Here is a 12,204-nt window from a genome sequence, read left to right as displayed (position 1 = left end):
TCCGTTGCAGAAAAAAAGACGCGCCTTTCCTCTCTCCAACTGGTCCACGTGACGCAAACAGGAAATTAAGTTGTGCTTGACAACACACTGGCCGAGTCTTGCCCTTACTTGTCTGCGCTGCACTGGGGCTCCGGCGGTTCCGTTGGCGTTCCAGTTCCAGTCTGACCAGAGAACATGACGGACACCCAGCGGAAGATAAAACCCGGCGCCGCCGAGAAAAACGAGGCGTCGGTGACGCAGACAGACGTGCAGAAGTGGGGTTTAAAAGGTACACGGCGGGTTCGCGCTGCAACTGACGTAACGACGTAAATGAATGAACGAAGTCATTCCAGGTCACATGAGTCGCTAAAGTTACTCGTAAGAAAGTTTAGTAAACTGCTTCAGTTAGTTAGTCGTTTAGTTAGCCTGGGTGAAACACAGTATTGAGGTTAGTGATCACTTCCGGTTCCAGTGGACTCTGACTGTTGTCCGGGTAGTGAGCTGCCTCCTCTCCTTCTGTCCTTTTCTCCTCTTCTCTCCTCTCCTCCTCTCACTCTCTTGCCCTTCTCACAGGGATACAACTGAGGCCTTACCAGCTGGATGGAGTCAACTGGTTGATTCAGTGCCTGAAGACCCAGCAGGGATGCATCCTAGGGGACGAGATGGGTCTGGGCAAAACCTGTCAGGTTTGAGCTTCACCAGTCTTCTTTGAGAGAGAGAGGGTTTGGATTATTAACAAATTATATGCATAACATTTAAATGTGAATAACTGTTTTATTGCATCTTTTTGAAATAATTTAAGCTTTATTCAACTCTAAAACTATGTCAATATAATATGTGTTCAATATTTCCACCTAATTCTGAATTGATATAAAATTGAATAAAAACAAAAAAAAAAGAAGGGCCTCCAGTCTCAGTGTCAGCACTCTCCCACCAGAGCACAGTCAAACCGAGCTAAAAATACTTATAATTCTAATTTGAACATACAACCAAAAAAAATCCCCACAGATTTTTGTTCAAATGACTTTGATTGGACAAGTAACAGATTTTTCAAACTGTAGCACATTACGATATAATGACCACATTTAGGAAGCCATGTGATAGTTTTATCAATATTTGGCAGTATTTTGATCCAAACTAATGGATAGGTACAAAGGGGTAGGAAATTAAAAAAAAGTTTTCTTCCTACTAATTTTTCAAACTATGTGCAATGTTTATGTTTTTTTGCTTTTTTTTAAATTTTTGTTATTTGTCTTATTATTTGTTGTTTCTTTCTTTTGTCTGCCCAGATAGTTACATATTTTATTTTATACAAGTTCGAAATAAAATTCATTCATTCCTTTATTCATTCAGACGATCTCTCTGCTGGTGTACATGTCTGGCGGTCTCGGTAAGAACGGCCCCTTCCTGGTTCTGAGCCCGCTGTCTGTCATGGAGAACTGGAGATCGGAGCTGGAGAGGTGCGGCCGTGTCTCTCGTGCACAAAGCGTTAAAATCAGACGTCCGCAGCCAGTGTCTGATGTGTGTGATGTGTGTCGTCGCAGCTTCGCTCCGTCTCTGGCTGTCCTGTGCTACAAAGGAGACAAGGAGAGACGTGCTGAGCTTCAGAGGGAAACAGACACGCAGGCGTTCGCTGTCCTGCTCACCACCTACGAGGTGCGTCTGTCGTCAGAGGAGAGCATCGTCGTCTGATGGTTTTAAGCGCGTTTGAAATGACAGGCCTTTTTCTCTGCCTCACAGCTGTGTCTCAAAGACGCCTCATTTCTAGGACGGTGAGTTTGTCTCGATAATGATTTTACCCGGATGATTTCAATGCTCCATGTTAACCACACATCTCTGCTGCTCAGGTGGAATTGGAAAGTGCTGGTGGTGGACGAAGCTCACAGGCTGAAGAATCAGAATTCTCTTCTTCACAGGACCTTGACAAAAGTGCAGCATTTTGTTTGGTTTTCTGTGTTTTTTTCTACGTTTCCCTGCTCCTTTGTGCTTGACAGTGTTGTTGGGATTACTCCATGAAAGTAATGCAACCACTGATTACCGATTACATAAAGCAATTAAATAACATAATCTAATTCCTTCTGTAACTACTTTGTTTCATAAGTAATTAATTACAAATGCCTTTAGTTAAAAAAAGTAAAAGTTGCTCAGTTCTTTGGAATGAACTTTATTAAAGTGCAAATTTTGCAATTCCAAATATTGCCTGTGTCCTCTTAACATGAAGGTGCATGAGCAAACTCATGTACAGCACTGGTGCCTTTTGCACGGCCTGTATTGTTATAATAATAGAAGATTTTGGAAAATTAACAAAATCATAGCTTGATAAAGTAATTATTATATAATTACCAGTTTTGCCACAGTAATCTAGTGACATTACTCCATTACTCAAAAAGTAATTTAATTACTGTAGTGGATTACTCTGTAATGGATTCCTCTCCAACACTGGTGCTTGATGATGCGCGTGTTTGCTTTGTAGTTCTCGATTGACTTCCGAGTTCTGCTGACCGGGACCCCCATCCAGAACAACCTGCAGGAGCTTTACTCCCTGCTGAGCTTCATCCAGCCCAGCGTCTTCGACTCCGACGGGACGGACGACTTTGTCAACTCGTACGCCAACGTGCAAAGTCAGCCTGCTCTGGGTAAGACGCTCTGGCAGGGAGGATCTGACCTCAGCCAAATGCTTGAGAGACAAGAAACGGAAGGCTCCTGAAAAGACGGCAATGTTATTTTGCATATAAAACCGCAAAATTTGTCGCGCTCCTGACTGCAGCCGCTAAGCTGCAGAGTGTGCTGGAGCCGTACCTGCTCCGCAGGGTGAAGTCACAGGTGGCTCTGGACCTGCCGAAGAAGACGGAGCTGGTGGTCTACCACGGCATGTCGGCCCTGCAGAAAAAATACTACAAGGCTCTCCTGATGAAGGATCGGGGTGAGGCTGCAGCACCGCGTCATGCACATGAGACACACATTGATGTATTTATATGCGAAGGATAAAAAAAAATATTCAAAGCCTCAAATGTCACAAATGTGTGTTTTCAGAGGCCTTTGGAAACGAGCAGGGCAGCAAGAACCGGCTGCTGAACATCCTGATGAACCTGAGAAAATGCGTCGACCACCCGTACCTGTTTGACGGTGAGGTGTCGCCGCCGTGGTTGGAATTCTGTGCGAGGTCTCCGTAGTTTTTGAACGTGTCGTGTTGCTGTGTCAGGTGTGGAGCCTGAGCCCTTCGAGATGGGGGAGCACCTGGTTGAAGCCAGCGGAAAACTCTGCCTTTTGGACAGCATGTTGGCTCACCTTCAGGAAGGGTTGGTGCATCCGCCTGTGCTTTGGCTCCACCTGCTGGTGATTGAGGCTTAATGTTTTTAAGGTGTTTTCCTTTTTTTTTTTTAATTTTTTTAAATTTTTTAAATCTCTCGACCTGCTGGTGAAGGGGCCACCGGGTCCTGTTGTTCTCCCAGATGACCCGGATGCTGGATATCCTCCAGGATTACATGGAATACCGAGGTGAAAAGACCCAATACACAATCATTGTCAATATTTTGACACACAAATGATTTTATTTTTTGCCAAACTGTCCTTTGTAAATCTTTAGGGACATAAGGAAAACTTAAAGGTCCTGCAAAAACAACGAGTTTCAGATATTGATTTTAATTTCAGTGACGACAACGGTGACAGCAGATAACTTCTCTCGCAGATGACTGTTGGCTTGGGTTTTTTTTGTTGTTTTTTTTTTTTAAATCTAGGTTACAGCTATGAACGCCTCGACGGGTCCGTCCGCGGGGAGGAACGAAACCTGGCGGTGAAAAACTTCAGCAGCCAGGATATCTTTGTGTTTCTGCTCAGCACAAAAGCAGGTAACTGAAACTGTGAAAGCAAAGACAGAGGTCATGGGGGTGTAGCATCATGATTTAAACACGGAATTGTCTTTTTTTTTAAATTGTTTTTTATTGAATTTTGAATTGAATTGAATACTTTATTTCGATCATGTAAATTATAACAAAAAAACAGCTTCATATATACACATACACACCTATTTATATATATATATATATACATATATACATACATATGCAGTACACGCATACATATGTATAATTACATACATATACATAATTACATACATATACATATATACACACTGAGAAACACACATATATATACATATATACATATATACATCATCATGTTATCTTCTTATTTTTGCTTTTAAAATACCCATGTCCTGCTACATTAATCTTACAGCATGAACACCATGTAATAATAATACCAGAACAAAAAAATTGTCACGTCATCTGCAAATAAAATACATTTAACTAATCTAGACACTCTGCAAATATCATTTATATACAAAATAAATAATTTTGGTCTCAACACTGACCCCTGGGCGACACCACACACAACATCCAAACATCCTGATGAACATGCTCCCATCTTCACAAATTGCTGTCTGTTCTTCAAATAACTCTTCACCCAATTCAAAACAACCCCTCTGATCCCATACTGCTCTAATTTATGAAACAGTACATCGTGGTTAATTGTGTCAAAGGCTTTTTTTTTAGATCAATGAATACTGCTGCTGCATATTGTTTCTTATCTATGGAATCAGTTATAGTTTCTAAGTTCTCTTTTAAATTATTCTGCAACACTTATTTTTCATTTCTTTAACATATTTTGAAAGTTTTTTTTTCTCTGCTGGGTGTTTTTAAAATGAGCTTTTGCTTTTGATCTTGCAAAGTTTATCTTCTAAAGATGTTTATTGTGGTTGGAGGGGAACAACAATGACGGACTTGGCTGGCAAACCTCCTCGTACATGAAAAAATACAAATGGAGGTTCAGAGAAGTAGCAGAGAGATAAGTGCTGCGGCAGGATGAGGCCGACGGTTCCCTTCTGCATTGTTTGCCAGCACAAACAAACCAAAACCGAGCTTCCTGGCACAGATTGGCACCTTTTTTTTGTGGGTGTGTGCGTGTGTGATTGTGCAATGGTTCAAGCGGCACCAGAGGTCAACCAGAAGTGCATGGCAGCAGGTGAAGGTGACGCACGCAGCAGCTCACACACAAACACAAAAACACTGCGATCTTTTGCAGGAGGAGTCGGCTTGAACCTCACCGCCGCTGACACCGTCATCTTCGTCGACAGCGACTTCAACCCTCAGAACGACCTGCAGGCCGCCGCCCGGTGCCATCGGATTGGTCAGAACAGGTGACACTGTGGTTACGAGTGTGTTTGTGTGCGACGCGGTGGCACGGCCACGCTGCTCGACTCTGCTAAAGAGGTCATGGGGTTGTTGGGTTTTTTTCTTCTCGTCTGTTGTTTGTCGCTGTGGCTTCACAGCGTGTACTGAAGAGGTTTCCACGAAAGTGTGACACATTTAAGACTAAAATTATATAACCTGACGGGAGAAAACACGAAAAGTTTTTTTCTTTCTCTCTCACTTCTGCACATTTTTTAATAGAGGCCCCTTCAAATTAGCGTCTGTTTAGAATAAACAAACACGATGATATAATTCATCCGGATCAATTTGCTCTCCTGTTCTCGTTGTGTAGACCCGTGAAAGTGGTTCGCCTTCTGGCCCGAGACACTGTGGAGGAAATCATGTACTCTCGAGCCGCGTCCAAGCTGCACCTCACCAACACCGTCATCGAAGAGGGACGCTTCTCGCTGCTGGACCAGGCCCAGGCTGCCGCCGCCGGGTTGCAGGTCGGTGAGCTCGAGCCAGCGGCAGAACCTTCGTCTGAGGCTCCCTGTGACGGCCTCCGTTTTACCCCCCCGCAGCTGAGTGAGATCCTGAAGTTCGGCGTGGACAAGCTGCTGTCGTCGGACGAGAGCTCGGTGCAGGAGGTGGAGCTGGAGAAGATCCTCGGCGCGTCGTGTGGCGGCCAGTGGGTGGAGGACGAAGTGCCCAGCTCGCTCATGGAGGAGCCGGAGGAAGAAGAAAACCCATCCGATGCCGACGGACAGAGTGGGTTTGAAATCTTTGTAATGTTCTCGCACCGTGGGGCCAAACGTCCTGTGGTGACTCTGTTGCGATGCCCTACGTTCCTCCAGACCACATGTACTACTTTGAGGGGAAAGATTACAGCAAGGACCCCAGCGCCGACGACCAGAAGAGCTTCGAGCGTTTGATGGAGGAGCAGCTGGACGAGTTCAAGAAGGCGGCAACGGAGGGACGAGCGATGCGGCACAAAGCTGGAGTACGATGAGGAGGAGGAGGAGGAGGAGGAGGAGGAGGAATGAAGATAAAGTGAAGAAGTTTTTTCCAATCAGCAGCCTCTCAATGTCTCTCCTCCGCAGGCTTCGCTCTCCGCCGCCCTGCAGATGCCCACCAGGAAGCGGAAAGCCCTGAGCGAGGCCGAGCTGGAGCTCCGGCGGGAGAGGCGGGAGGAGGCGGCGGCCAAGAGGGCCAAACTCCAGGAGGAGGCCAAGAAGAAGCAGCAGGAGCAGAAACACAGGAAGAAGTGAGCCTTCTTTTTTTTTTTTTCAGTCATTCCGATGTCGGGCTTCCGACGCTGACCTCGTCGGCCGTGTTTGCCCGCAGGATGGAGTGGTGGCAGTCGAGCGGCTACAGGTCCCGCTGCCTGCCGCCCGTGGACAGCGGAGGAGAAGACGAGGAGGAGGAGGAGGAGGACGATGAGGACGCCGGCAGCGTGTGCTCCGCTGACGCCACCTCCACGGACATCAACTACGTCCTGGGGGACGTCACTCACCCTCACATGGCGGCGAGCGACGCCATCATCGTCCACTGCGTCGGTAGGAGAGGCGTCTTTATCGAGAGTGGAGGAAGAGCTGAGTGTGTTCCTCTCCAACCTGTGATTTATTATGATTTCTTTTCCCCCTGTGGAGACGACTCGGGCCGGTGGGGCAGAGGAGGTCTGTTCACGGCGCTGGAGGTGAGATCGGACGAGCCGCGGAAGCAGTACGAGCTGGCCGGCAAGATGAAAGGTGAGTGTCGCCGTTTTCTTCACTCGGTGGAGGAGATGTTCTCGTTTTGCAAGACCAGCACCGAGGGAAGTCTGGAGCTGCTGCAGGCTTCAGCGGGCAGCTCAACGTCTTCAGTCGAGGCGCCAAACAACATCAGAGAACCACGAACTCGGTCCGACCGCGGCCTCCTGCTCCAAAGCGTTGCAAGCCGAAAGGAAAGTGTCCACCTTTTTATCTCCCTCCAGATCTGGAGCTCGGACACGTGCTGCTCTTCCCCATCGACGACAAGCAGTCCAGACCTGACGGCCGAGATCAGGTGAGAAGCGTGCAGAGAGCCGTGTCGGCGATCGCTGTGGTGTGGCGGTGGGAAGTCGATACTGAAAAGCGTGACTCTGATCAGACGATACCTCCTGGTCGCATCCTGTCTCTTCAGCTGGCTCTCATCGTGGCGCAGGAGAGAGACAGAGCCAACAACCTCTCCGGGATCCACCTCAGCGCTCTGGACGGAGGCCTGAAGAAGATCTACGTGGCAGCCAAAAAAAGAAAAGGTCAGTCCAAAGAAGGAGCGGCCTCTCACTGTGGGGGTTTCAGCAGGTTCTCACTCGCTCACTGGTGAAACGGAGGATGCGGTTCAGTGGAGCACAAGCCTGATGATTAAGAAGCTTCTCTGTGAGTGGAGAGGGGGAAAAAAAGAAGGGTTGATGTTGCATCTGATCGCTCTTTTTTTAGACTGACAAGAAACGCACCGAGGTGCAGATCGTTATCTGAGGTTGAGCTCGCTGCTCGAGCAGAGCAGAATGTAGGCGGAAGCTAGTGTGTTGTTGTCAACTTTGTGTTTGGCGGTAAGGCCGGCGGCAAACCTGCCGTTACGGAGCACATTTGAAAAAAAACTCTCCGGTGACCGGAGTGCTGCAAAGTCAAACTGAGTTGAGGACGACGAGGTCTCAGAGGGCGGAGCCAACAGCCAAACCAGAGAGGCAGGAGGTGCCGTCCTCAATTAAAGACTCATCAGAACTTTCCTTATTACCGGGAGCAGCGTTGTTTGTCTTTCTGCGCATTTGTTTTCTCCCTCTTTTTTTTTTTTGTACCAGTGGACCACTTTCTCTAATTTACCGGTTGGTTTGTTTTTCATTCTCCTCCGTGAAGCCAGCGTACACCTCCCCCGCATCGGACACTCCACCAAGGGCTTCAACTGGTACGGCACCGAGAGGCTGATCAGGAAACACCTGGCGTCCAGAGGCATCCCCACCTTCATGTCGGTCTTTCATCTTCTTCCTTTTTTGGTTTTAAATGCCACCTGAAACCTTCTTCAGAATTCTCTGAATCATCACGTCTGAGTCATTCATTCCCACCGCCCCCTCCTCACTTCCACCTCTAGATACTATCACAGCAGAGCACCAAAGAGCACGGCGCCTCCTCGGCCGTCCACTTCCGCAGCCTCCACATCCTCTCCCGCGCCGCAGCTACACAACTCAGAGGGTTCAGCCGACGAGTCGCAGGATGAAGACGAGGCCCAGGAAGCTTCCGCCGCTCGGGCCGCGCCGCTGCCCGGCTTCATGGGGAGCGTGAGGGTCTTCTTCTACAACCTGCCGGCGTCGGAGAGGAAGAGGCTGGCCCGCTACCTCATCACATATCCTTTCAGCTCACGCTTGTGGATCCAGATCCGGTTCCAGCCAGTTTGGCAGGCAGATATTCATCGACAGTGTTGTTGGGATTACTCCATAAAATTAGTCCAACTACTGATGACAGATTACTCCTTAAAAAGTAATCTGATTACTTTGTTAACTACTTTGTTTCATAAGTAATCAATTACTAATTACTTAAGGTTAACGAGATAAGGCAAGAGTTGAGAACATCTTGGGCCAATTCCAATTCCTCCCTTAACTCCTCAATCTCAACCCTCGCCCTTAACCCTCAATCTCTGGCCCTCAAAAACAAGTGTAAGGGCTATCTTGTGACTTAGAAATGGGACACGCCTTAAGTGCAGTTACGTCTTCAGACTGTGGGGGGCGGCCTTAGGCCAAAGCTACGCTCAGTCTGTCAAGAAGACGACGACAACGAAGAAGAAGAAGAAGAAGAAGAAGACGACGAAAAAGACGAAGTCCTCCGTCGCTACACAACGAGGTGTACAAGTAACGTGAAGCCGGGACCGCCGGTCCGGCTGACAAACATCGTTCAGTAAAAAAAAATAAATAAAAAAAAAAAGTTACGCAACGCAAGTCTTAAATTAAGACAATAAAATGGTTTCGTAATATTTATATCTTTATTGACTAAGAAAATACTTCCATTTGTAGCTCACTTTTTTCATCGCCATTTTTCGAAGATGTCTTGGCGAAAATACGCAATACCTTCTGGGTAGCCCTTACTGCCAAGGGTGGTGCCGGAGAATCTCAATATTGAGGGCGATACAGCCCTTAAACTCGTCCCTCAACTTGACGTTCTGAGAATCGGGACAGCACTTGCACTTCGCGGAAGCGCGCATTTTTGAGATTGAGGGTTGAGATTGAGGGTTAAGGGAGGAATTGGAATTCACCCCTTGTTTCCTGCAAATGATGTACAATGAACCACAATATTCTTTAATTTAGACGAGATGAACTCAAAATAATGTTTGTATTTCCAGCTATCAAACGCAATCGCTGTTTTTTCCTTTTGCCGCCACCGGGCTTGTTTTGGTGCGTTGTCGCATATCAATGACGTTGCATGCACGGCTGCATCGGGAATCTGAGACATCATTGTTTTCGGTTGCTTTTCTAAACTTCAGACATTTTTGTGGATAATAAGACATTTTTAGCTTGCAAAATATTTCAGAAGAGTAATGGAATTGTTACTTGACAAAGTAATTGTGATGTAATTACCAGTTCTGCCACAGTAATCCCGTTCCATTACTCCGTTACTAAAAAAAAAGTAGTTTAATTACAGTAATGGATTACTTACACGGCAATACTTCTCATCAAAATGAGAACGCTGTGATGTTGGATCAATTGAGCGATGAGTCGGAGTGAAACTCGGCAGCGTTTATCGTGGAGGCCGTCGGGCTTCAGGGAAGCGCTCAAATCCTTAGCTGCAGCACGTATGACGGCGACGAGGAGGCCACCATGGGTTCGGAGGTCACGCACATCGTGGCCGAAGCGGAGCACGCCGTCCACGTCGCGGTGGGTGTGGCCACGAGCCTCGTCTCAGCGACGGGAACTCAGTTGTTGTTTGTGTCATTTCTTTTCTGGTAAAGCGGCTGTTGCTGAGGTCTCCTCCTTGCTCGCTGTGTGTCCAGGAGCTGAAGGAGCTGCTGCGACAGCACCCGCAGGCCGTGGCCGTGCAGGCCGACTGGCTGGACTCCTGCTTCGCCAAGCAGCGACAAGTTGACGCTGCAAACTTCCTGCACGTCCTCCGATGACCTCCTGTTCGTCACCGCCGCCATTTTTGCATTTTTTATTTTTTTTTAGCTATCGCCACTTTTAAAAGTCAGCCCCGCACGTGTTGTATATACAGTCACACGTCGCTGTTTGCAAGCTTGCTAAAAAAAAAAAATTTGAATAAGAAAATTAAACTATCATTGCAACCTGTTATTTCTGTGCCTGTTTTGACTGAGCTGGTTCAATGCAAGATAAGTGGGTTTTTTTTGTGTAGATGTTGGATGAAGGAAGAGGAAGCCGCAAACTGGTCTTCAAAAGAATCATCACCATCTCCTAAAATTTCAAAGATCTTTTTGCGTCAACAATTTTGGCTGTTTAAAAAAAAAGCAGCAACAATTTTTTTTCTTCTTTTGGAACGAAGACAAATTGTGCCATGGGAGTCAAACTTGCATGTAATTTACAGTGCAGCCACCAATTCCTTGAGCTATTTGTCCGGTTTGACTTGCGTTCATTCCTGGGTCTTTTCTCTTTTATTGACTTTAAAACCGAAAAGGTTTTTAATGGAGATTGGAACCAAGTCTTTTATCCTCCTGACCTATTTTTCCTGGTGTAGTTGTGGTAGTATACAACATCACATGACAAAGTATATAACTTTGTGAATGATGTGGCTGAGTCATTACAGGTGAATTGACTCAGCCTCATCATTCGTGTACTTGTCGGCAACTGATTCACCAGATTCACCTGATTCACTAGATCATATCATTTGCTCCGGCTCATTAAAAAGCAACCACAGTTTCCATCACTACTGTCATCATTACCCCTGAATTGAGTTTTTTTTTTTTTTGTGTGTGTGTGTGTGTGTGTGTGTGTGGTTGGAGGGCGGAGTCTGCCAGCGCGGCGGTGCTTAGTTTCCTGCTGCCAAAAAGTCAAGAAGGACCTGATCTGCTGCGATGTTTTTCTCTGCTGTCACGAGGAGAAGACACATGGGGACGACATTAAATAACCTTTTCACCAAGCAAATGCTTATTTTTTTTCTTTTTTTGAACAACGAACTTTTCTCTCTCCGTCACTTTTGAAGACACGCTGTGTTGTCCCCCCCCCCGCCCCCCCGCAACCCCGCGCCCCCCCGCCCGAGCCCCTCAGGTAAGGAGGATGATTTACCTATTGGGGAGTCGGTGACGTTGTCAGAACTCCAACTAACTTCACTGTCTGTTTCATTAAGCCCGTTCGAAGTCGACGGCGAGGCGACATTTCTCCAGGTACTTTGTGGCTTTCGGCTGTGTGTAATTTGTTGAGAGCGTCGGTCTTTTTCAGTAGAGGAATGTGGCGATATGTAACAACGTCCAGGTGGCGCTGCTACGGCGCGTCAACAGCGCGCCTGAGACGCGACACAATTTCCGCGCTTTGATGATTTAAAAAAATATATATATATATATTTTTAGTAGACCTGCAGAAAAGTTCCTGCAGTCAGCAAGAAGTAATTTAAGGACAAATCTGGGTCAGTGTGGGGCGATTCTGCGTGTGCGTGTGTCCGACCACAAGTGACTGTGTGTTTCCATGAAGCGTGAGTGGCGTGAAGGGAAACACTGAACTCAACTCTCTCTTTTTTTGTTGTTGGGTGAAGCCCTAAATATCCACTTAGTTGCGCTAAAGCGACATGACAACGACCGTCAGAATCACTGCCTTCCCGTCGCCTGTAAACAATTCGGCCGCAAGTTTCTCTCTGAATTAATCAAAAGTCCCTTTTACCATCAGTCGGGTGACAAAATCATCACCTTGTGGAAGTTTTGCGGTTTGTTTGCGCCATCCGGGTCTCTCTCTGTGTCTGTGTGTGTGTGTGTGTGTGTGTGTGTGTGTGTGTGTGTGTGTGTGTGTGTGTGTGTGTGTGTGTGAGAGAGAGAGAGACTTTCATGCGTCGCCTGACGGCAAAAGTCCCTTGTGTGGGAGCCACGATGGCGT

The 12,204-nt window shown here is 47.0% G+C and overlaps 1 protein-coding gene across 1 annotated transcript; it reads left to right on the top strand.

Moving 5' to 3' along the window:
• Window positions 1-46: 46 nt before the first annotated feature.
• On the top strand, window positions 47-10,459 carry chd1l (chromodomain helicase DNA binding protein 1-like). The gene is made up of 24 exons (XM_076045043.1): window positions 47-268; window positions 553-665; window positions 1,333-1,439; window positions 1,524-1,635; window positions 1,720-1,751; window positions 1,827-1,908; window positions 2,453-2,615; window positions 2,747-2,902; window positions 3,013-3,105; window positions 3,182-3,278; window positions 3,404-3,477; window positions 3,717-3,827; window positions 5,062-5,176; window positions 5,521-5,674; window positions 5,750-5,936; window positions 6,023-6,168; window positions 6,269-6,432; window positions 6,513-6,724; window positions 6,818-6,916; window positions 7,141-7,211; window positions 7,329-7,443; window positions 8,042-8,150; window positions 8,274-10,047; window positions 10,164-10,459. Exons 1-23 carry the CDS (start codon window positions 175-177, stop codon window positions 8,698-8,700), a joined length of 3,033 nt encoding a protein of 1,010 aa, XP_075901158.1. The 5' UTR covers window positions 47-174; the 3' UTR covers window positions 8,701-10,047; window positions 10,164-10,459.
• Window positions 10,460-12,204: the final 1,745 nt, after the last annotated feature.

Source organism: Nelusetta ayraudi, unplaced genomic scaffold, assembly GCF_046127955.1.
Source record: "Nelusetta ayraudi isolate G7.1 ecotype Tasmania unplaced genomic scaffold, CSIRO-AGI_Nayr_v1 ptg000084l, whole genome shotgun sequence".
In the NCBI taxonomy this organism is placed as follows: domain Eukaryota; kingdom Metazoa; phylum Chordata; class Actinopteri; order Tetraodontiformes; family Monacanthidae; genus Nelusetta; species Nelusetta ayraudi.
The sequence above is the reverse complement of the archived record's forward strand: the minus strand, read 5'-3'. Positions and strand labels throughout refer to the sequence as shown.

Excerpts from the sequence above, each read along its gene's own strand:
- chd1l (XM_076045043.1), top strand. The coding sequence starts at position 175 with ATGACGGACACCCAGCGGAAGATAAAACCCGGCGCCGCCGAGAAAAAC. Across the intron at positions 3,106-3,181 it reads CCACCCGTACCTGTTTGACG|GTGTGGAGCCTGAGCCCTTC; the intron begins GTGAGGTGTCGC and ends TTGCTGTGTCAG. Across the intron at positions 3,478-3,716 it reads GGATTACATGGAATACCGAG|GTTACAGCTATGAACGCCTC; the intron begins GTGAAAAGACCC and ends TTTTAAATCTAG.